The following is a 24,622-nucleotide window of genomic DNA, read 5'->3' as shown; positions in this document are numbered from 1 at the left end:
TAAGGAAAAATCACTGGAAATCAACGTCTCAATGTCACGTGTGCTGTTGTAGGGTGCCGAATGAGAACACTTTGTTGCAGAGTTCAACTCCTGTATTTAGCTTGCCACATGCTAAGCTAAACTAACTAACTAACTAACTAACTAACTAACTAACTAACTACTAACTAACTAACTAACTAACTAACTAACTAACTAACTAACTAACTAACTAACTAACTAACTAACTAACTAACTAACTAACTAACTAACTAACTAACAAACTAACTCTCTCTCTCTCTCTCTCTCTCTCTCTCTCTCTCTCTCTCTCTCTCTCTCTCTCTCTCTCTCTCTCTCTCTCTCTCTCTCTCTCTCTCTCTCTCTCTCTCTCTCTCTCTCTCTCTCTCTCTCTCTCTCTCTCTCTCTCTCTCTCTCTCTCTCTCTCTCTCTCTCTCTCTCTCTCTCTCTCTCTCTCTCTCTCTCTCTCTCTCTCTCTCTCTCTCTCTCTCTCTCTCTCTCTCTCTCTCTCTCTCTCTCTCTCTCTCTCTCTCTCTCTCTCTCTCTCTCTCTCTCTCTCTCTCTCTCTCTCTCTCTCTCTCTCTCTCTCTCTCTCTCTCTCTCTCTCTCTCTCTCTCTCTCTCTCTCTCTCTCTCTCTCTCTCTCTCTCTCTCTCTCTCTCTCTCTCTCTCTCTCTCTCTCTCTCTCTCTCTCTCTCTCTCTCTCTCTCTCTCTCTCTCTATCTATCTATCTACCCCACCTGGCACTCCTTGTATTACCTGACTAAACCACACTCAAAAACAAAGGAGCTGTGCTGTGCAGGCCGAGACAGAGCCACTGCATCTCAGCTTTTTAAACCGGTGATCATTCAGGGGGAGCAGGTTGAACAGGTGGAGAGTTTTAAATATTTGGGTACTCGGATAGATGCTCATCTGTCCTTTCAACAACACTCAGATTCCATTTACAATAACGCCCTCCAGCGCCTCCATCTCACCAGGAAATTAAGGGATTTTAATGCCAGGAAAAACATCTCAACTATGGTTTACCAGTCAATCATAGAATCCATTTTAACGTTTAACATGACATCCTGGTACAACTTTCTCACTTGTAAGCACTAAAATAAACTGCAACGGATCACACATCAAGCAGGCAAAATAACTGGTTCACTACAAACTCCCCTTTCTCTTCTGTATGAGTGCTCTGTGATCAGGAAAGCCACACTGATCACTGAAGAACCTTCTCATCCCCTTCATCATTCCTTCAGTCTTCTCCCATCAGGTAGGAGACACAGAATCCCACTGTCCAAAAAAAGCTATCCATAAGAAATCCTTCATCCCATCAGCAACCACAGCCCTCAACAGACACAGAACTTCAAAAACCCGCAAATTATTTTATGTGTTTTAGGCATACAGTTGCGTCTTTGGTTTTATGGCTTTTAAGCTTATATCTGTGTTTTTAGTTTTGTTATGATTTTTTTACTGTATTTACTGTTCTATGAAAGTGTGAATGATGAGGTGGATGATGATGATGATGAAAGACAAATTTCTGTAACCGCTTGGTGTCAGACAGTTTTCTATTCTGTTTGAAACGTCTCCATCAATACGTCTGGATGCGAGTATGAATCTGCTGACAGCATACACTAGAATTTATAATTCAGGCTCCCCATATCTGAAATGTCAGTTTTAATCATGATCTGAACTGTTAGTGATGTATAGAAGGCTGTAACTATAGAAAAATGCAAAAACAAGAATCATGCACAGATGCTCAAAGGAACAACAGACCTGCTAACTCACTGCTTACAAACTGGGCGCTGTGTGCCAGTCGCGCCATTAGGAATTCCACTGGCAGATGTTTTTGCTTGACTCTTGCACTTGAGTGCAAATGTGCTTGATAAGGAAAAAAGTTTGGAAAAAGACTGTGATCTTCTGACAGAGCCCTGACAGACTGTCTACAGCATTGTCTCTTCTGCTTTGCGGAAAGCAAAGGCACAGGTACAGCACAACAAAGGGTGTTGATAAATAATGGCCGGTAGGAAAAGATGGTTTGTTACGTCCCCTCCTGAAGGTCTAGGAGGATGAGGGGACTAACACAGGAAAATAGGTGGAGGAGTGTGTGTGAGGACAAATAACGAGGTGGTGAGAGTAAAAAACAAAAGGGTTTATTAACAGAAGGTGTCCGTGTCTGAACGGCAAAATAAGGCTTAGTAATAATGGTGAACAAAAGGTGGAAACTGAAAACATAAGCGATTTGGGCAGCAGTGGCTCAGGTGGTAGAGCGGGTTGCCTCATGATGGGAGGGTCATGGGTTCGATTTCAGCTCCTGCCAGGGGTATCCTGCTGTTGTGTCCTTGGGCAAGACACTTCACCCAACTTGCCTGTGTTGGTGACGGTCAGAGGGGCCGACGGCGCCAAATGGCAGCCTCGCCTCTGTCAGACCGCCCCAGGGCGGCTGTGGCTATAAGCAGCTTACCATCACTAGCAGTATGTGAATGTGAGAGTGTGTGAAAGCGTCTTTGGGTGTCTAGAAAAGCGCTATATAACTTCAATGCATTATTATTATTATTAACTGCTTATGAAAAATGGCTTTTTGCCAAACTTAAACAACAGCCACCTAACAGAAAAATCCCCGGCCCAAAGACCTATGGGGATAAAAACCACCGAAACAAGAAAACTGACCCTCTGTCAGTGAAATCCTACAAAAGAGGGTAATTAAGCCTGACCCCTATAGAAAAACCCTAAACATTTACCGCAACAATTTAATTTTAGCCAAGAGTCTATGAGCTCGGGAGAAACACAGGTTAATCCTGGCTCTCCCTGACTGTCTGCTGCGTTCCTCCTTTTAAGCCTGTTAGCCGCTTGATAGCTGATGAAGATCAGCTGCTGTCTTCTCCGGCGTGCCTCTCTCCGAGGTCCTGAATTGGCGCTGGAGAGTGTAAGCAAGCAGGTTCAGGCGCTGTTCCTGGTGCTGAATCCCCGGCAGTGGGGAAAAGAGGCTCAGGTTGAACAGAGGATGGACCGAGGGGACGAGGGTCGTCACATGGTTAAGAGTGCAGAAACTGACCCTGATCAACTGCTGTACTCACAAAAATTACACAACATCCTCTTCCTCATTATCATCCAACTGTGAGCCATCAACACGGTCTCCACAGGAAAAACAAATGAATCCTAAAACAGCATCAGCAGACTGATAATCAGTGTCACGGTTGCATCTGTCCACCTACACACACTCCTTCACTTCCTGCTCATCACTACAAATTGAGCCGTAATGCCAAGCAGTGACTGAGAAAAGGCCACTTTATGACATTCTAGAGAATTAGAAATAAAATGTGCAGATCTCCAGGCAGAGTTACTTCTTTCATGTAACAAAATGAAAACTAAGATATGATAGAAAGTATAACCCCGGCTTTCCATCGGACATGAAAGCAGTGTGTTATGGAATAGAGGCGTTATACCCGCAAGCTTCCATCCAATCGGGAGCGATTGGAAGGAAACTTTCTGCTCTACATCAGCTTACGGGGGTTTCACAGGAAATGGCATACATTTATCTGAACATGACTTTTTTTTTAAGTTTCCTGACGTTTTACACTGCTTTAATCCAATCCAATTTTATTTATAAAGCGCATTCACAAGGCATTACAACCAAACAAGGCGCTGTACACTAAAAATGTTAGTTAATTAAACCGTTTATGTTCGACTTCCTGTCTGACCTGATCTAAACTGTGGAGTTTGACAAGTTTTGGGAGCCGAGAGCATAAAACATTAGGGATGCACCGATCAGGTTTTTTGCTGCCGATCACCGATACCGATATCAAAGAATGCTGATCACCGATACCGATCACCGATACCGATCACGTGGATTGGCCAGAAATTTTCTACAACATTATAATGAGTGCTACAAACTACATAATCTGGGAATAAAGGAAATGTAACCTAATCTAAAATGGTCTGTATTAGGGTTGTCACGGTGTGAAAATTTAACCTCACGGTTATTGTGACCAAAATTACCACGGTTTTCGGTATTATCGCGGTATTTTTTTTAAACGTGCTACATTTTCACACAATTAAATGAACCCTGTATGTCAGGAAATATTGTCCTCAGTTTGTGTCTAAATTTTGTCTAAAATGTGTTATTTTGTAATTATGTTGTTTATTTGTTCACATTTTTTCCCTTTTGTCTTTAAAATACCAATATTTGTCCATAACTTCTCATTTTTTGTCTGTTTGATGTCATCATTTTAAAAATATTAGATCAGATGATACTCAGTACTCAAGTAGCCTTCTAATCAGATACTTTTTTACCCTTACTTGAGTAATAAATCCTATATCAGGAAAATATTGTCCTCAGTTTATGTCCTTCCAGTGAGCTTTGCAGATGTGGGAAAATGTCATCAGGCAGTAATCGTTGTTAAATTCATAATTATTCTCGGAGAGAGACCAACTCTTATCTGCCCCTGGGAGCCCCATAATGCATAACGTCATTTCAACATGGGGGTGTCCGCGACACGGTTTATATGCAGGTAGTGGCGCTGCGGCTGCTTTATATAGCGACTCGTTGCATTCTCCCTCAACCCAAATCCTCGGATCACGCATTTTAGCTAAAACGCTAACGTTAGCTTGCCTTGCGTTGACTGTAGAGTTGTGGGTGATGGTCACGCAGATGTGTCATGAGATTTGAAGCGTTGCTGCCTTTCACAGACTCTTTTTCTGCACGTGCTGCAAACAGGATAGCCGTCTTCTATCAGCTGTCCCGCGGCATTCTTCAGATATCCAACAGATGCCCGTACTTCCCACTTTGTCTTCTTTGAGGGATAAAAAATGTCCTCCTGAGCGCTGCCGTCTCCTCCTTCGGCCATTATTTCAGCTTTAGCTTCAAGAAAGTTTTGGTTGTAAACAAAGCGCGCATGTGCCGCCGGCAACTTCAGCCGATGATACGGTGGCTGGTAAGGGTCACAGCGCCTACACCGCAACCACGGTAATCCACCGATATAATATAGTTTTTTTTTTTAAACAAGACGGTTATTATTATTGTCAACTTTTTTACGGGGTTTACCGCTACACCGGTTACCGTGGCAACCCTACCTGATCGGTCTGCTTTGATCTATTTTGAAAACTCCGATCAAAACCGATAGGGGCGCTATCGGCCGATTGGGATCTAATGCCGATCCATCGGTGCATCCCTATAAAACATACTTGAAACATATTGATAGCATCCCTTCGCTTTTGAGACGGGAACAAAACATTGAATTTTGCTTCCAGTGGAAAAGAAAACTATCCATTACAATGGCGGCTAAGTAGGTTTCACTGCTGTTTCGCAACGTTTTCACATCCAGCAGAAAGCCGGGGTTACCCAGTTGAAATGGTATTACCGGTAATAGAAAAATTGACAGCATTTGTTTGCTGGTTAAGGTTTTGTATCAAACTTATTTTCTTACACATTAGAATAAATCAGCTTAATATTAGGTGGAGATACATTTGTATATTTGTTTCGTTTTCTGAAAATAGACAAAAGGAGAGAAAAGAGTAAAAAAAACAAAATGCAACAAGAAAAATTGCCTTTTGAGGTAATTTTGCAGCACAGAAGATTGATTCTTTTGTAATTTGCTAAATCACAACAAATGCTAAATATCTTTTTAACCTCTGTTGGGTTTTGATTAATCTGTTTAGCTGGAGTTTAAACATGTCTAATCCCTGTGCTGCCCATACTTTATGTTGACGACAACTAAAACCTCACAAAGGTGAGTATAAACAAACTTGGTAAAATACAAAAAAAAAAGCATGCAAAGCTACTTACAGCACATTCTGTGAGGCCCCGAGCAGCAGCAGCTTTTTAACAATGGCTGCATGTCCGTTCCTCACTGCATCATGGAGCGGCGAGTCATTTTCATAACCAGGCGTGTTCAATAAAGCTCCTCCTGATGCCAGCACCTCCACAACTAGCAGGTGGCCAAGGTTACATGCTTCATGCTGAAAGGAAAAGAAAAAGTCACTCTACTGATCTGAGATATGTTCAATAGAAAACCTCTTAACAATAAATTGTATCAACATACGATCATATTGTTTTAATTCTCAGCTTGCAACTTAAGGGACCAAAGTTGCTAGAAGAAACGGCTTCATGTGCCTTTTAATAAACATAAGTTTAAGTTTACGTCAATGTGAGTTAAAAACCAAAAAATTACTTTTGAATATTAGCAAAAAAAAAACTGTCTGTTGCTTAAACTATCTAGAAACTGTAACTTCCCTTCCATTCTGTTCCTACACACCAACTGTTTTAGGTAAAGTTGGGATGCGTCCTAGTGCTGACCATCTGTCACAAACAAGTGTTTGTTTCACACGCAGGAATCACAATCCACGGATTTGCAGAGTGCACATTAAAATCTCTTATTGGTCGCTTAAGGCTCGACAAACACTGTTACAGAAGACACGTGTAAACTCAAATGATCTCCGTAAACTAATAAAGCCGAGTAGGTAGAATGGTGCCGAAAGCGGAGCGCTGGTAAAGATGCACCAGGGAGTTTTAGATGAATGCAGCGTCTCAATTTCATCGGCGTCCAGGGTCACGACGGTACGTCCAAGCAGTCAAAGAAGAAACATTTCAATCACTCTGCTCAGAGGGAGAATTTTAAAAGATTATCAACAAACGAGTTTGTGTGAAGGTTAGGGATGGGTACCTTTGACATTTGAATCGATCCGGTACTAATTCCCGGTACCTACGAATCGATACCGGTACTTAACGGTACCAATTTTCGATACTTTTGAGTGTTTATTATTTTTAATTCTCTTTTATAATTAAATATATATTTTTCTCAATATATAACCATATTTGATAAATATCACGATAAATAACATACAACTGTTAGTATTTTAACATCGTCCTTGTAGTTTTATAAGCTGATAATTAAACTGAAGCAAACATCTTTACTGTGAACTAAACTTACTGTGTATCTTCATTCCTTTTACCGTCCTTTTTCAATTGATTTTTCCTACTGGGAAGTTAGAATTTCCGAGGAGAAAGCGAACGCACCATTAGCTGATTACAATGGTGGCATTGGAAGCTAACATATCAAGCTAACGTTGTCTTAAACAGTTTATTTTACTGCTGGAGCAGATTTAAACGATGATGCCTCACACTTAAATCGTTGTCACTGGTTTCATCTTCACCCAATCACCCGTCGCATTTAGTAAAGTGAAGCCAAACTTTAGAGCGCGTTCATGTTCTTCTAGTCGGAATTTCGGAGTTCCGAGGAGAAAGCGAACGCACCATTAGTGAAACGGACGCTAACAAATCAAGCTAACATTATCTTAAACATTTTATTTACCTACTGGAGCAGATTAAGATGAGGATGTCTTACTTAGATCGTTGTCGCTGGTTTCATCAGCACCCAGTTACCCATCACATTTAGTGAAATGGACCCAAGCTTTAGCTGTCGTTCTTTCTACCACAGGGTTTCCCTTACCGCCACGCCTACAAGATCCCAAGTTTTATTTATTTTTTTTATTTATTTTTTTTTTTGCGCTGTTTCCCGAAGAAGCAGCGGGAACTACTATGTTGTCGCTTGTGATCACAGCCGGCGGGCAGTAAGAAGAAAGGAGCAGGCAGGGCAAGGTGAAGTTACAGCATTACTGAGTTTAAAATTAGAAAGGTAGCAGTGGATATAATGCTTTTTGGTTTACATGTTTCAGTAGCATTAAGATAAATGAGTGTTGACGATCTTGACAGGGTTTCTTCCAGTGCTTATTAGGCCAGATTTTCCTCCCCCCGCCAGGCTAAGCATCACTTATTCATGTAAAATGTATTTATTTTTTTCATGTCTGACTTTAACCGCATCTAATACTGTATTACGATGTGAGCGCAACAGCGACAACTTAAGATCGATGTGTGAGCAGCCTGAGAGGTCGGTTGGTTTCATCTGAACCCTTAAAACCTCCAGCAGGCTACGCTGCACTATTGACGTGTTAGCAACTTAGCGACGTGACATGTCTCGGAGAAAGCGTAAAAACACGTTGGACGCTTCTTCTGAAGCGGGAAAATAACACCTCTTCTTAAGCAGAGCACAATGTCGCCTCAGCTCGTTCACCCTCTGCCGAGCCGGACTGAGCTCGATAACATTGACCCAGCACAGCCACTGGGTCGTTGGAGCTGCCCCGTGACTGCCTGATGGAAAACCAGCGGGTTTCATCAGACTCGTAAAGATTCTTGTTTTTGCTGGGGACCCCTGTATTTTACCGCTCCTGCAGTCTTCCCCTATTAAAATTTTACGATTCTGTAAATTCCGTGTATCAATAGAAAAATCTCTGTCTCTGCCAGCTGCAGTAAATGTAGTTTCCAAATAATAAGAGGTGCATTCATCTGTGTATCTCTTTTGATCCGCATTAGTGATATTCTCAGCACCAGAACAGTGAAGCAAAGAAAGATTCCTGAGTTTGTTAGTAATTTTATTCATTAGGTTCATCTAACCTGTTCTATTTTTCTCTGAAATGAGATCAAATCAGAGCTGCTATGGGTTGTCTCCAATCTGCACTGGAAATTTTTACTTTATTTAGAGACATGTCATAATTTCTCCCCAAGCGCCCCCCCCCCCCCCCCCCCCCCCAAACCAACAACCCACCCCACCCCCCGCCACAGCTGGAAAAATTCCTAGGGGAAACACTGTACCATGCTGCTCTGTTTACAACTGGTTCGCAGCGACCGACAACATAACGCTCTTGCGCATGCGCAGCTGTCTAGGCAAGTTCTCGTTGTGAAGGACGGGTACCGAAACGAGGCACCGTTTCAAATGAAGTGAATCGGTGCTCGGTCAGTACTGTGGAATTCGGTCGGTACCTTAAAAAGTACCGAATTTGGTACCCATCCCTAGTGAAGGTCACATAAAGCGCTGTAATAGAGTTAAGAGACCAAATTTTCTGAATATGGAGGCAGAAATGAACTTGTACTTCATCAGCTCATTTGATGGTACAGCTTTTAATACTTGCCTTAAATTTAATGGAAAAAATACATAATTTAGCTAAAAATCAATACTTTGCTTTAGGGATGCAACAATACCACTTTTTTCCTAACTGACAGGATATCGATACTTGGATATGAGTACTCGCCAATACTGATTACCGATACAGATACCACACAATAAAAAGCAATGAATTGGAATACAGGTTTTATTTTCATCTCTGCTTTCAACTGGAAAAGACTGTGAGGTAGATAAAAATAAAATGTATTAATAGAAATGATCGCTAAACTAAAATATTAGGTGAACAGAAATGACAAGTTACAGTGAAGCCACTTTCAGGCAACAGCGTTGAATTTGGTTCCTGATATCGGTTAACTTTTACTGATACTGGTATCGGTGTTGGGCCGATACCGATACCAGTATCGGTGCATTCCTACTTTGCTTTACTTTGGCTGCAGCTTAATATTCTGTTTAAGTCTAGTTACGTATTTAGTGATATCTAGTGGCAAAGTTGTTGATTGCAAAGAAATCTTAACATTTCTTTATGATGGGTATTAAAAGTTAAATACCTCATTAGAGACTATGTTGCAATAATAAAAAAAACAAAACCAGACAATGACATAGAAAAGACCAAGTTTGGAATTAAATATTTTAAAAGATTTGAAATCATGTTTATGTTGGTTTTCCTAAGAAAATAAGACAATTTATTGGGACGATTAAACCAAAAAGTTTGATAACATCTCTAGAAAAGGAGAAAAATCACTGAACAAGCCATAAAACGTGTTACACCTGATACGTTTTACTAAACTCTCTCTCAAAAAAAAAAAGGACATGCTAAAAAAAACCAAAACTTGGAAAATTGCGGCATGGGGCAGCGACGACCAGTCACCCTCCTCCAGAGGAGGTGGTAGGTATCAAACCATCTAAAAAGTCTGCCACACTAGAAACTTGTTTAGCTAAAATGCCAGTAAGTTTAACCTGATTAACAAAATAACGAAACAGTACAAAAAACAAATGTACTCTAAACAAGTCTTGCTTTGTTGACAAAATATTGTGTTTATTCCAAACAAATCTCTTACCAAAGGTGTCCACCCAGCATTGTCCTTCAGGTTGGGGTCAGCTCCCTGGTCCAGCAGCTTCTTGACAGCCTCTACATCTCCCTGTAGGGCGGAAGGAAAACAACAAAGCCGTTGTGAAAACCACGGACCTGTAAAGTCGAGTCGTCAAACACAGGAGCTGATCCTAGTGAACCGAGGCCCCATGGTTTATTAATCAGGTTCCACAGCGAGCCATTGATCACTTTGTCGGGGATGCAGACGCGGATTACGACTGTGTTCACAAGGATTACAGAGAAGCAGAACACAGCTGCCTTATCAGAGAACTAATTTCAAACAGGTTTCTAATAATATCGATGTAATTTGAAAGAAAGTAGACAAAAATCCACAGAAGTTGCTATGCTGTTTGCATTTTAAATAGCACAGATATCAATCTACTGAACGTATGAAAGTAAACAAGTCATTAATGATCGGAAAGCTCTTGACCTTTATTGCAGCCAGATGCAGTGGAGTCTCTCCCTTGTGGTTCTTCTTCATAAACGCCGGACTGCCAGAGTTCAGCCGTCCGACAGATGATCCCGGACTACGTGGAGATTTGCCCTGGCTTTTTGTCAAAGCAAGTGCTAAAACGGAGGGACTGCTCCTTAACTCTTTAGAGACTGTTATGCTCCTATCACTCCCGGGGCTCGGTGGGGATAAACACTCGATGACAGCTGGAGATATGCGACCCAGTGATTTTCTTCCTCGGCCCGGAGAAGCCCTCGGCCTTTTTGGTGTACTCTCCAACGAGCACTTGTTCTCCTCCGCTCTGGTTCTTTTTGAAGAAAATACAATTTCCTGTTTATCAGTACTGTCACTTGGATTGGATTCATTTGCAGGTGGCTTTGGACCAGGCGGAGTTTGGTAATTTGATGCATTTATCTCACCTTCTGAGAGGCGGTCTCTAACTGTGCTGCTGGCAGAGCTGGGCTCATTTAAATTACCCTGTGGCGCTTCAAGCTGAGGCTCATCAAAGGTGACAGGAGAGCTTAGGAAAGACACCCTTTTAGTGGACGTTCTTACTCCATCAGTACCGGGATGCTCCTGTCTGGATGGAGTAGGTTCTCCTTCTGTAATTCCCCACTGCTGGTTTATGGCCTCCAGCCTATTTTTCTTCCTTTTCTGATTAGTCTGTTTACACGCGGTCCTCGTGGCGGCTCGCGCGCGGTTGCTAGGAGCAGCCTTCTTAGACTTTTTCTGTCCCTTTTTGTTTGCATTGCTGTCTTTTTGAGGAGAAGCAGGAGACGAGTCTTGAGAGGACGAACTAAAATTAAAAACGGACAGGTTTGCGCTCTGAGCAGCACTGGAGCGCAGCTGTGCCGCGGCTACCTCAGAAGGCTTCTCCACAATGCAGCGCACCTTTCGACTGCGAGGACTGAACCAAATCTTAAAGTTCTTCTGTTTCACAACAGCATTCTCAGGCGGTGTTTGGGCCTCAGACGAATCTGCAATGAATTATAAAAAATAAAAAACACAACCAACAAACATTTATTAACAAAGAAACTCTTCCTTGAGTGAGTAATATTATATTTAGGTACAAAATGTTCTTATGGAAGCTCTTTATGATTATAACACATTTGTGTTGCCCAAGTACATAAAAAATCTAAACAACCATTTCCCCTTAAATGTGCACAAACCAATGTAGGTTTGCAGATATTTGGCTATGGCTATTAGGGCTGTACTGGTACACGTTTTCATATTCTGATTTTTCAGGGAGGAATATTTGTTATGGAAATGACCAACTTTGTTTTCTCGCTTTACCGAAAATAAACTAAACATGAAATTAAAACCAACTTACATACCAAACAGGGATTTAGGCGTACCATAACACTCCCAATTGCTACGGCGTGATGAAACGTGTCCATGATGTAAAGTTTTGCATGCAAAGCTTCAATTTACCGAGCTGTTTGGTTGGATTGAGCAGGGACTCTAAATCACAGAAGATCTCCACGATGCTGCTCAGCTGCCTGTTGATTTGGATGTCCTTCACCCACGCAGGGCTGTGACACACCACGCAGCCATCTCCTGCCCGGGGGCCAGCACAAGACCTGAGCAATAAACCTTTCTTAGATTGGAGTCAGCCTTAGAGTTCAGTTCAAAGAAATACAGCTATCGATCCACCCTCTAAGTAGCTTCAGACATGAAGACAGGGAACACGGGCGGTACTTTACACCTTGAAGGACTTTAATTGCCCTCAGAAGTGTAAACTAAGTCTTTGTCATTGTTTTCATCAGGAGGGAAAAACAATTTTTGGGAAATAAATAATTTGGCATGCATTGTGAGGAGAGGCAAAAGTACTCCCACAGTGGCCATTTTGATGCGTCATAGCCAGAATAGCACACTGTTGGGATTTAAATATTATTTAGGCATGCCAGTTTGCCGTGCCACTAAACCAGCATGTGCACTTTCACAATCTTGGCAGAAACACATTTAAATAGAATGAAGCAATCATCATCATCATTAGCTACACCTGTGTACGGCAAATAAAAATTCCTGCCACCGCGCACGGCTGCCTGTAATGAGCGCATCACAGCAGAACGCAGGGTGGTTACATTACCTGCACAGCATATGCTCACACATGCCCAGACAGACCGGATCCTTCATCAAATTAGAGCTGCAAGAGAGACGAAGGACTTAGAAATCAGGACTGTCTTGGTTAAATAGTAAATAATCACATTGCAGCGTGACATGAAAAACTGTGTGAATAGATGTTATTTTACTTAAAGAGCAAGTCACCCCCAAATAAACTTTTTTTCTGATAAACTATATAAATGTGTCTAACCCCCAAATTCCACTACCTCCGCTCCGCTCCGGTCCGCCCACGCCTTCCACAGCCGCTCGCTTCCGAACTCAATTTTTACTGGTACCCGCTCTACAACGGCTCCGCTCCGGTGCGGAGACCTGAGGGGGGCAAACAAGCATGCGCGGGATTTTCGAGATCTTGCGATACAGTCCGAGCAATAAACGCGGAAGTTAGATCCAAACACCCGTTGTGTGGGAGAAGCATCGGCATGAACTGTTTAATCTGCCCATCATTTGTGTTGAGAGATCAGCAGTGTTTGGATCAACAAAGTGTGACTACTTTGATAGTAGAAACTGTATTTATGGCTTACTTTTGTGAATTTAAACTTCAGCCGCCATTGATAGTTGTTAAAAGTTGTTAAACCTGTGCATATGAAACAAAAAACGCCTTTTGTTTATCGATTTATTGTGAAAAATGGAAGTTGTGCTTGCTCCCTTTCCTGTTGGACGGTTGTGATTTCTGTCCATTGACTGCGGAGGTGCTCCGGCGTCCGGCGAAAATAGGATCGATTCTATTTTTGCCGGACGCCGGAACAGAGGGCGGCGCACGGCGCCGCACTGCCGGAGCTCGGCCGCAGTAGTGGAATTGCTCTGATGGACTAGAACGGGACCGATTTTGCTCCGGCGTTCGTGTCGGAGCAGAGGTACTGGAATTTGGGGGTAATCGTGCTGCAGACACATGTAGTCAATAGTTTTGCACTTTAGTGCATTTTAGTTAAAATTTTAATTGTTTGCTTAAAACTGTCAGTGTTGTGCCGCTGTCAGGTAAAAACTCTGCGTGGCATTTGAATTTAAATCTGCCATCGCTATTGATCACTGGACCTCAGGGACCTGCTGGGGGTGTAGGCACTAAGAAGATCACCAATGTAAGATGGTGCTTGTCCATGTAAGGCCCTATAGACCAGAACCAGGATCTTGAAATGAACCCTGAAGTTGACTGGCAGCCAGTGAAGCTGGAGGAGAAGCGGGGTGATGTGGGTGTGTTTGGAGGTCTTGGTCAGAAGCCGAGCACAGGAATTCTGAACCACCTGTAGACGGTTCAGGGAGGTTCTGCTCAGACACGTGAAAAGAGAGTTACAGTAGTCTAAGCGTGAGAAGATGAAGGTGTGGAGAACTGTCTCAAGTTCAGAGCGAGACAGAATGGGACTCAGCAATGTTCCTGAGATGGAAGAAGGAAGAGCGAACAAGAGAACGGACATGAGAATCCAGGGTGAGAGCTAGGTCAAAGGTCACACCAAGATTCCTGACAGAGGGTTTGGTGTGTGAAGCAAGCTGACCAAGAGAGTTTCTGACTTTGGGAACCAGCTTGTCTGGGGCACAGATGAGGATCTCAGTCTTATCTTCATTCAGCTGTAGAAAGCTCCCAGCCATCCAGGTTTTGATAGAGTCTAAGCAGGTGTGTAACAGCTGCAGCTTAGACATCTCATGGGGCTTAAAGGAGATGTACAGCTGGATGTCATCTGCATAAACAAGAACTACAAAGGCGGAGCTGCACCATAACATGGAGCTACACCAGAGTCAGCCCCGCCCATTCACGCAAACTCGGCCTAGCCCACTGACGTCTTCTGTTTTTGTTTTTTAACTTTATCACAAACTAACCTGACCCACATGAATTACGGCTGTTACTAGTTTACAATTGTTAATGCTATGTTCTATGCTCCAATTAAACAAGATAAATAAAACTTGCTACATGACAAAGCCTGAATATATCCAGAAACAAAAGGGTTTCTTGTAGCAAATATCTGCCCACAGCCGCTCCAACAAAAGCGGCCAACCTTTACAAAAACTGTTCAATTAACCTCTCAACTCCATCCTCAATCTTGCATTTTTGATTATATTAGCTATAACACCCTCTTTGGTTCCAGAATGCTATCAAGTCTGACAACTGGAATTGGACTGACTCTGATGGAATGGGCGAGGCTGACTCTGGTGCAGCTCCGCCTTTGTGATTCTGCAGCGAGCACCACTTGGAATTGGAAGCAACTTTTTAAAAACAAATTTAGGTGTGAAACCTGCGCACAGCCTGCCCTGTCAGAACCAGATCAGTTCCTGCAGTGAACCCTACTCCCTGGTTTAGTTACAGCCTTCGCAGCCTGAAGCACCAATGCAGAAAAATTGAGCGTTTGTAGAAGAAAGCCCGTCTCCAAGTCCATCTGCTGCACCTAAAGGATCTTCTGACATCCTTTAACTCTGCAGTCAGAGACGCGAGTTTACTATTTCTCCAACCTCGTGTCCCAGAGCAAAGGAAACCCCAAGGTGCTGTTTAACACCATCAGCAGCATCGTCTCTCCTGCCTCTCCTACAGCCTCCATCCACTCTGTTGCAGACTGTGAGAACTTTCTGTCTTTCTTTGTGGACAAAGTCAATAAGGTTAGATCTAGCATCTCTCCTTCAGCCTTATCGCTGCCTCTCCCGACTCCAACCAGGCCCATCATCCTAGATAGCTTTGCTCCTGTTTCTTTGCCTGAGTTAACCAAACTAGTTAACTCTATGAAGACCTCTGCATGCCCCCTCGACATCTTACCCTCATCTTTGTTTAAAAGTACTTTTCAGTCCATCGGTCCCAGCGTGCTCTCTATAATTAATGCTTCTCTGGTTTCTGGTCAGGTCCCTGCTTACTTTAAGAATGCTGTAATCCACCCGCTTCTTAAAAAACCGAGTCTGGACCCCTCTCTCCATAGCAGCTTCAGACCCATCTCTAAACTTCCGTTCATCTCCAAGATCTTGGAAAAGGTTGTGGCTAAACAACTCACAGCTGCTCTTGATGAACCTAACATCTATGATAGCTTCCAGTCAGGTTTTTGTAGAGCTCATTCTACTGAAACAGCTCTTCTTAGGGTCTCTAATGACCTTCTGACTCACAGTGATGCAGGGGACTGTTCTGTTCTGGTCCTGCTGGACCTGACTGCAGCCTTTGAAACTGTTGACCATCACCTGCTACTGGAGAGGCTGAGAGACTGGGTAGGCCTACCAGGAACTGCTCTGGAGTGGTTCTCCTCTTATCTTTCTGAGTGCTCCTTTTCTGTGGCCGTCTCCAAGTTTAGGTCCTCCACCACCTCTCTTACCCATGGTGTCCCACAAGGTTCTGTGCTGGGGCCTCTGCTCTTCCTCCTCTATCTGCTTCCTCTTCAGCACATCCTGAGCTCCTTCAAAGGAATCTCCTACCATCTTTATGCAGATGATATCCAACTGTGCATCTCCTTTAAGCCCCATGAGATGTCTAAGCTGCAAATGTTACACACCCGCTTAGACTCTATCAAAACCTGGATGGTGGGAGCTTTCTACAGCTGAATGAAGATAAGACTGAGATCCTCATTTGTGTCCCAGACAAGCTGGTTCCCAAAGTCAGAGACTCTCTTGGTCAGCTTGCTTCTCACACCAAACCTTCTGTCAGGAATCCTGGTGTGACCTTTGACCCAGCTCTCACCCTGGATTCTCATGTCAGTTCTCTTGTTCACTCTTCCTTCTTCCATCTTAGGAACATTGCTAAGCTGAGTCCCATTCTGTCCCACTCTGAACTTGAGACAGTTCTCCACACCTTCATCTCCTCACGCTTAGACTACTGTAACTCTCTTTTCACATGTCTGAGCAGAACCTCCCTGAACCGTCTACAGGTGGTTCAGAATGTCTGTGCTCGGCTTCTGACCAAGTCCTCCAAACACACCCACATCACCCCGCTTCTCCTCCAGCTTCACTGGCTAGCAGTCAACTTCCGGGTTCATTTCAAGATCCTGGTTCTGGTCTATAGGGCCTTACATGGACAAGCACCATCTTACATTGGTGATCTTCTTAGTGCCTACACCCCCAGCAGGTCCCTGAGGTCCAGTGATCAAAGCCTACTGGTTGTGCAGCGCACCAGGCTAAAGACCTAAGGTGACAGATCATTTGCTGCTGTGGCCCCCAGACTCTGGAACTCTCTCCCCCTGAGCCTGAGATCAGTGGACTCAATGGTCTCCTTTAAAAAGCAGCTGAAGACTCACTTGTTCAAGCTGGCTTTTGTATGACCTTCTTCACCACTCACTCTTTATTCTGCTCTCCCCACCTATTCCACCTTCCTCAGGACTCCACTGATTTCCCTCTTTCCTATTCACTCTCTCTCTTTCTTTACATATTTTAATCACGATTGTCTATTTTTTGCTCATTTGAAATACATTTTTAACCATTTTCTAAATTATTTTTTTATTTTTACACTTTTTTTGTTTTTGTGAAGCGCCTCTTGATTTTTATCTTGAGAGGCGCTATAGAAACGATATTTTCTTCTTCTCAAAGCTCAGTTTGAGCCCCTACATGTTACACAGAATAATCAGAGCCTCTGTCATCACCTTATTTATTTTTATAAACACTCCACCTCTGACTGTGTAACAGCTTACTGCTATGAGCAGCTCCACATTCTGCAGCATCCAAATGAAACACTTGCCTGAACTGAAGAAAACAAATAATAAAAAAATAAAATAAAAAACACCACCTCGATCTCACAACAAACACAAACCAGAATTCACAGCAGCAGCTCACTGGAAGATATTGACTGTATTGTGTGTCTGCTACACCTCATGCATCTGTTTTGAAGCTTACTCTACCTCGAAATTAGTTTTCAAATTATATCAGGCAGCTTGTACATCCCCGGAATGCTGTAGTGTTATATATATATTCATTGTTGTTGCGCCACAGTTCTGCCGTATCATCTGGTGTTGTCGATACAGGACCATCATGCAGCCATGTTCGTCATAGATGCAGAATTTTATTCAATAATTCATAACTTACTGAGTTATGACACCTGTGTTTACGTTACCTGGTTTCTACCACTGCGGTTAATAACTAGCTAGAAAACGCTCTTTGGTAGACGTAAATAACTTTACGTTACTTACCATTTAGAACAAACTAGCAGCTTGCGGAAGTTTGCTAACGCTTCTTTAGTATTCTTCCATTCGCTGGTCTGCTGTGGTGTATTTTCATCCATTCTCAGAAGAATTGCTTCTTTTACTCGTTTGCTGTTGGGAACAGAACTTACTTCCTACTTTTTTTCTACAAGCCGCCAAATACTTACGGAAATGACGTGAAAAGTGACGTAATACTAGTAAACGTGAATACGTATGTACAGTCTATGGTGAATACAGACGAATCCGCAAATCCACAAATAAAAAAGTACAAAAACTAAAAATATAAAACGTATTAACTTTTGTTTGTGTGGTAAAAATGTTAAAAACAATGTTTTTTGTTTTTTTTGCAGCGGTCGACAGGCCTTCAGGAGTTTCTTTTTTAGGGCAACTGGATCTCATGGAAACACGAAATTGGCTTTTAAATTTTTTTCTCCTCACTGCCGGACAAAGTCATGTATACTAACTATGGTTACTACATTAAAGCTTCTATCGGTTATATATTTAACCCTAGACTCAAAATATTAGCAGTTGATGGGATAGAAATTTTCAATAAAAAATGTAATAATATTTTCCTGAGAAACAAATTAAACAAAACCTTTTATCCAAACATAATACTCCGATTCTCGTTACTACGAAACTTTTCAAATGAAGAAATTAAATTTTTGAGAACCAACTATGTAAAATTCTCTTTACCCCAAAGTATAAATAAGTCCATTTTAAAACCTTGAATGATATTTACCCATCTAACCATTTTATACAAACTAGATTTAAGTTCAATGTGGAAAAATGTTACTCATGCAAACAAAACGATGAATCGACCAAACATCTTTTCTATGAATGTGGAATTAATGATGTGGAATTCACTCCAGGATTGGCTGAACTCCAATCAAATTTATATAAACAATTTCACAGTTGAAAGTATCTTATTTGGCATTATACTAAAAGATAAAAATAATGAATTTCTAATTAATAATCTCATAATCTTAACAAAATTTTTCATACACAAATGCCAATATCTCAAAAATCCACCTAGGTGGAATAATCTCAAAAATGAAATTAAACTGCTGTTGAGATCCTTAGGTAAAATGCCCACCCCAATGCTATAAAGCTTTATAATTTCATTATGAACACTAATCTCTAACCGCTTTTTGGATGGTATACACAATAGACCTTGTTTGCTCTTCAACTTTCCCCTTGTAAAATTTTTATTTATATACACATATAATTTGTTTTATCATGCTGTCTTACTTGTATCCTTTCATTTTCGTTTTGATTTTTTTATTTTTTTATGTTATTTTTTGTCTTCTTACTATACCAAGTTGAATTGTATCTACAAAATGCAAGTTGAGATGAACACGAACTTCGGAGCTACTCTGTAATGTCACTCTGCTAACAAATTTTGAAATGTAGTCGCTTTTGTTCGTTTTGCAAAGGTTCAATAAAAGTTCTTTAAAAAAAACTATGGTTACTACAGGCAGGGTTCATAGCAAGACCAAACTAATCTCTCCACTTCCTGTGTCATCATTCAAAATAAAACATACCGCCTAAAAATTACTTTGGGTAGTGTTTGTATCTTAGTCTAAATAACAGAAATACCAGAACGTCTTCACTTATACTCACACACCGAGCCTCATAATTATATGTTGATTATCGGTGTTCAGCAAGATTCATTCAATAATTAGGAACCAATAGCTGCTAGCTAACAGCACTAAAACAAATCTGGTCATACGCTCTCTGGTGGCAACAAAACGAAACATCCACACTATGCTCATGTTTATACTTTCTAATCAAACATGGTAGATCTAAAAGTATTACTTCTTAGTTCAAACATCAATAAGTACCCAACTTCATCTAATAAACACACAGATAAGTTGATTAATGTATTTTGATTTCACAATAACTGTAAACTACTCAAATAAATACAACAAAAGCAACCAGTTGAGTATGCTATTTACTGGTTGGCTAAATAAACTTTTAGTTATGTTACTTAATCTGTTATTTCATTTGATTGATAGCCACATGCTCCATCAATAAGGGATTTTTATGTATTTTGTAAACTACATGGAAACTCGAGAACTCAATCCTCAGTGTCTGGCTTTCAAGATTAAGGATTTTCCCGCTCTCTAGCGGACAAAACTGTTGCTACAGGAAGTGATCATTAAGCTAAACAAGACTAACTCATATAGCCACTCCTGTATGATCCTTCAAAATAAAACACCACCTTAACATTTTTCAAAAATTACTAGGGTTTTAGTATTAACCGCATAGTTAATCTAATGGAAAATCCAGAACATCTTCATTTAAACAAAACACTATTCAATAAATCTGTTAATTGTCTGTGTTCAAGACGAGCTAAAGCAGGAACAATTAGCATCTAGCTAACAGCATTAAAAGCAAATCGGGTCATTCGCCCTCTGGTGGCAACAAGGCGAAACTAAATCCACAATAGGAGTAAAATCTCTGTACCATACTAATACATTAAAGCTATTAATAGGTCAAAAAAAATTTTGTTCTAAAATTTTACCAGCATCTGTTTATTGTTTCTAGTCAAACGTGTCAAAAAATATATGTTTCTAGTTCAAAAACAAATACCAAACTACATGTAAAAACACACTCTGAAATTGGTAGACATTAATGTATTTGGATTTCATGATGAATGTATAAACTATTAAAAAATAATACAAAATCAAAAACAATTAGATATAAAAAACAAGAGAGCTAAACGGCATAAATGCTTGATCACAACAGCTGCTTTAATTTGGTAAACTTATTTCAATGCAATATATTTTAATTATATGGTTTAAATAAAGATCGAAGAAACGTACTTCTAAATCATCTTAGTAAATTATGTATTTATGTTAGAGCAGTACAAAAGTTTAAGGGCCTGTATTTGTATAGCACCTACTTAGGGTTCTACAAGCCCCCCAAGCTGCTTTACAAGAGTCATTCACACGCTGGTGGAGATGAGCTACGATGTAGCCACAGCTGCCCTGGGGTGAACTGACAGAGGAAAGGCCACCCCTCCCTTGGACTACCACCAGCTGGCAAGGCGGGTTAAGTGTCTTGCCAAAAGACAACAGCAGCATTCTCTCCAGTTACTGGACAACCTGCTTTTCCTCCTGAGCTACTGCTCAACATGAAGTCAGATACTTCCATTTCACTTCGTTTTTGCTTGTTTACAAAAATAACATTATTATTGTAGCAACATGCAGAGATTTCATAGAGATTCACTACAAGATCCTATACTCCCCCATACTGCACAAATTCCACAAAAAATTCAATTGAAGACATAAACAACAGTAAAAACATCCGCAACAGCGCTTGGAAATTTGCTTTATTGTGATCATAAAAACAGGTTTGATACATTCACAATCATATTGAGCCGGTCCAAAAGAAAGAAGGTGTATTAAATATTTAGAAGAGTCATTCCAAAACACAAGGCAAGCCCTTAGGGGAGGTTTAAGGAGTGCATTTTGAGTTTAAAGGATGAATGGGGATATTTTATTTTGATAGGCTTCAGATTAAAAATGCATCTCTTAACATTTCAGATTTAATGTTGACTGAGAGGTTTTATATGTCATACATTCAAAGCATTAGTTGAACCTGAGATGCTGAATGGGAAAACATTGTTTATATGAATGCTCCAGTATCACAACTACAGGAAAAAATAAAAAAAGGGTAAAAACAGATCAGGTAAATCCAAGGTGAAAAAAGAAGTAGTATACAAATATACTTAATCGGTAAAGGTTTGGTCCTCTGATGCTCCATAAACATTAGATTTATAAAAAGGTAGATATGTCATTTATCCTTCATTTGATTTAATACACTTTAGGGGATTATTCATCATTTTAAACATAAAAAGATTATTTAGAATATTTTTAATGAATGCATTGTGTTTGTGTGAACAGTGGACTGTTTTATGTCACACTGAACATTCAGCTCTATGTTTGTACTGCTTTAATGGAGTCCAGCCCATCATCATCATCGTCCTCTTCACTGTGAGTTGATTCTGTATCTGTGCCAATATTTCCCATTGCAAAATTGATGAAGACCTGTGGAGATTATGGAAATGCATCAGACCCATGATGATAAATAGGGTGATCATTTATTTTTGTCTCATATTTTGCAAATCAGGTGCGACACCCCACCCCTCATCGCCCCCGTCCTTCTCCTGGCCATGGTGTCTTCCAATCCTCCAGCCCCAGAGGAGTGGTTGAAGAATATCAGCTTTGGCTGCATATGAAGCTTATGGATTCTCTCCCTAACTCACATTCCATTTATTTTCCCCCGGCATACCCTCGGCCAGTATCCCTCTGCCTTAAAAAAAGACTTTCTGTGCTCTCCCTTTCACTCCCACTCAGCTTTATTCTGTCCCTGCTTCTCCTTCCGCCCTCTTGCCCCTTCTCTCATCTCACGTTCCTTTTTTTCTGTCCCTTGCTACCATCTGCCCACCACTACAAAGCCACACAACTAGTTCTCCCTCATTCTCAGTTTATGTCCTGTCCTCATTTTTCTTTTCCCCTCACCTCATCCAGTGTGGTCTGGCTCACAGAGAAGTGTTTGATGCACAGAGCATTCTTGTTGGTCTCCAGCTGGTTGAAGATGTCAGCAACCCCTCCAGGAGCATTTGGTACGTGGTACTCTACCATGGCAGAGTGCTGATCCTGTGAAGCAGAAACAGTGCGTTAAAACCAAAACACAGCACCAAATATAGCTTGTAAGACTTCACATAATAAAAAATGCATTGGTTGCTAAGGAAACAATTTTATATGTAGGTGAGAACTGACCATTTCTATTTGTTAGTCAACAAACAAAAAGCTCTATACATAATGGACTCCAGGAATGGAAACAGATTTGTAAATTCATATCATGTCACGTCAGTAGGTTTTTGGAAAACATGCTTGGAGGTCAACAAACACTAATATCAATAATACTAAGTAAAATACCCAATAAACACTTTATAATATAATTATGTTTATATTTCTCTAATGACAGCATAAACATAAAGAGGTTAATCATAATCACACAGAAACTGGATTTTGTACTTTAAACATTCTGACATTTTTTAGTGGTTATTCTTTGTTTCTCTTTATTATCACAGATGCTGTAGGTGGGTCAATTTAATTTAGGGGTGGAAACATACGCTTCATTTTACTCCTTTTCAAGCAACTTCTGAGTTCAAACACAGGGATGGGGCACAATGTTTACACCTGAACAGTATCAGGATGTTTTAACTCACAGAGACCTGCAGAGCGCTGAGAATCCGCTTGTTATGAGCGCTAAAAGTTATTTTGCCGCTTCCGTGCGGAGCGGTAGGGGAACACGTTTCAAACACGGAACCGAGTCCGGCTACCGAACCGAGCGGATTTCTGATGACGCAACACCGGTGCGTGAAGGCATGGATGTCATTTTCGCTTTAGAAGTGGGGTGGACATCTATGTGGGGTGTATGATCTAATGGGAAACAGGCTTCAACACAAACAGTTGTTTTCCGCTTGGTCCTAGAGCTCAACCAGTGTCAGTTTAATATAGCGTAATATTGCTTTTGGATGGTAAAAAGTGCAGGGGTCAAAACTTGACTTTGGAAAACCCTAACCCTAACCCCATCCCCCCCCAAATTACGTCCATGCGTGAAGGTGTGGGTTCCAACCCACAAGAGAGGGAGAGAGGAGGTGAACAGTGAGTGGATCACAGGGACAGAACTGATGTTTTTGAGCAAAACTGCAGTAAAGATGGTGGTTTCTCCTCATTATCAAGTATACACCCACACACCCCCACGGTTTAGACGCGGCGCTCATGCAGGCGTCTCTTTCTGTTCCGACGCTGCGACGTGCAATATTTTTAATTTATTAAGTCTACAATTTATTTTTACTCAGTAACGGATATGATTTAAAATGTAGCGAATTACAATTCTTTTTAAAAAAACATACTCAAGTAAAAGTAAAAGTACAGATTTTCAAAACTACTTAAAAGTATAAATACACATAAAAGCTACTCAATTACAGTAACGTGAGTAAATGTAATTCGTTACTTTCCACCTCTGCTGAACACTGAATTGCAAGTGTGGTATTCTGGCCACAGGAGGCTGTGGGGGTCTGAGAGACTTTTCATTAATCTGTAAATCATCATTTCAGCACAAACTAGCTCGAGAGAATTATTTAAAATATGAAAAAGTTGCAGAGTATGGCTTCATAGTCAGAATTCTGAGAAAATTCATCAAAATATTCCTTCTTTTTTATCTTTTCAGTGTCCATAATCCTCTTCCATATTAGGTAAATTAAAATAATAAAATAAAAAAATAAGCTAATTGTCAACGCTGGCTAGAAAACAAAACACCAACGCATAAACATTGTGGAACATTTAGCAACTGAACAGCAAACATTTCCTGTAAGCGGTTGGTGAAAATAAAAAAATGTGTAAAGATATCTCTGAAACTCTACTGCTTTATGTTTGCTGGGTGTGTAGAGAAGGGATATCTGGTTCTTTCCCACCAAACATATAATTATGTCAGTGTTGTGTTTGCTACACAGTAGGATGAATCCATTTGACGATGCAGGCTATAGAAAGCAACCAGGTCATGTAATTGCATTGACATCGTCAAGCAATGCTTATTGGTGCTTTACTTGTACACATCATGAATTTCGCTGTAGGGCTCAGCATCTGTCCTATTTTACAGTCTGTTTTCAACAATACTTTTTATGAACCTCTGTCACATTTAAAATGGTATATTCAGAGTACTTGTTAAGACTAACACTCACTAACTGGAAACAGCAACACGCACCTCGTTACAATTCACAAAGCTGTCGAGCTCTGATAGTAAGTAATGAATTTAGCTGATTTGGTGACATTTTATATGTATTTTTCTGAAATATAAATTAATCTTTCCGATCATTTTGATTTTTAACAAAGTCAATAAATATTATACTACATAAATTT

General features: G+C 40.9%; 2 protein-coding genes across 2 annotated transcripts in view; both read right to left on the bottom strand.

Moving 5' to 3' along the window:
* bard1 (BRCA1 associated RING domain 1) overlaps nt 1-17,866 on the bottom strand; it is a 55,261-nt gene extending 37,395 nt beyond the window's left edge. The window contains exons 1-6 of the mRNA XM_015966707.2: nt 17,676-17,866; nt 12,566-12,622; nt 11,908-12,056; nt 10,456-11,453; nt 9,994-10,074; nt 5,764-5,936 (exon numbers count right to left, since the gene is read on the bottom strand). Of these exons, the coding sequence (XP_015822193.1) occupies nt 5,764-5,936; nt 9,994-10,074; nt 10,456-11,453; nt 11,908-12,056; nt 12,566-12,622; nt 17,676-17,767 (1,550 nt within the window). The 5' untranslated portion in view covers nt 17,768-17,866. The remainder of the gene's footprint in view (nt 1-5,763; nt 5,937-9,993; nt 10,075-10,455; nt 11,454-11,907; nt 12,057-12,565; nt 12,623-17,675) is intronic.
* A 3,137-nt stretch (nt 17,867-21,003) lies between these two features.
* Nucleotides 21,004-24,622, bottom strand: part of abca12 (ATP-binding cassette, sub-family A (ABC1), member 12) — a 95,212-nt gene continuing 91,593 nt past the window's right edge. The window contains exons 70-71 of the mRNA XM_015966708.3: nt 22,214-22,351; nt 21,004-21,739 (exon numbers count right to left, since the gene is read on the bottom strand). Of these exons, the coding sequence (XP_015822194.1) occupies nt 21,629-21,739; nt 22,214-22,351 (249 nt within the window). The 3' untranslated portion in view covers nt 21,004-21,628. The remainder of the gene's footprint in view (nt 21,740-22,213; nt 22,352-24,622) is intronic.

Source organism: Nothobranchius furzeri, chromosome 14 (assembly GCF_043380555.1).
Source record: "Nothobranchius furzeri strain GRZ-AD chromosome 14, NfurGRZ-RIMD1, whole genome shotgun sequence".
NCBI classification, from domain to species: Eukaryota; Metazoa; Chordata; class Actinopteri; order Cyprinodontiformes; family Nothobranchiidae; genus Nothobranchius; species Nothobranchius furzeri.
Note: the sequence above shows the minus strand (reverse complement) of the source record. Positions and strands in the feature narration are given on the sequence as shown.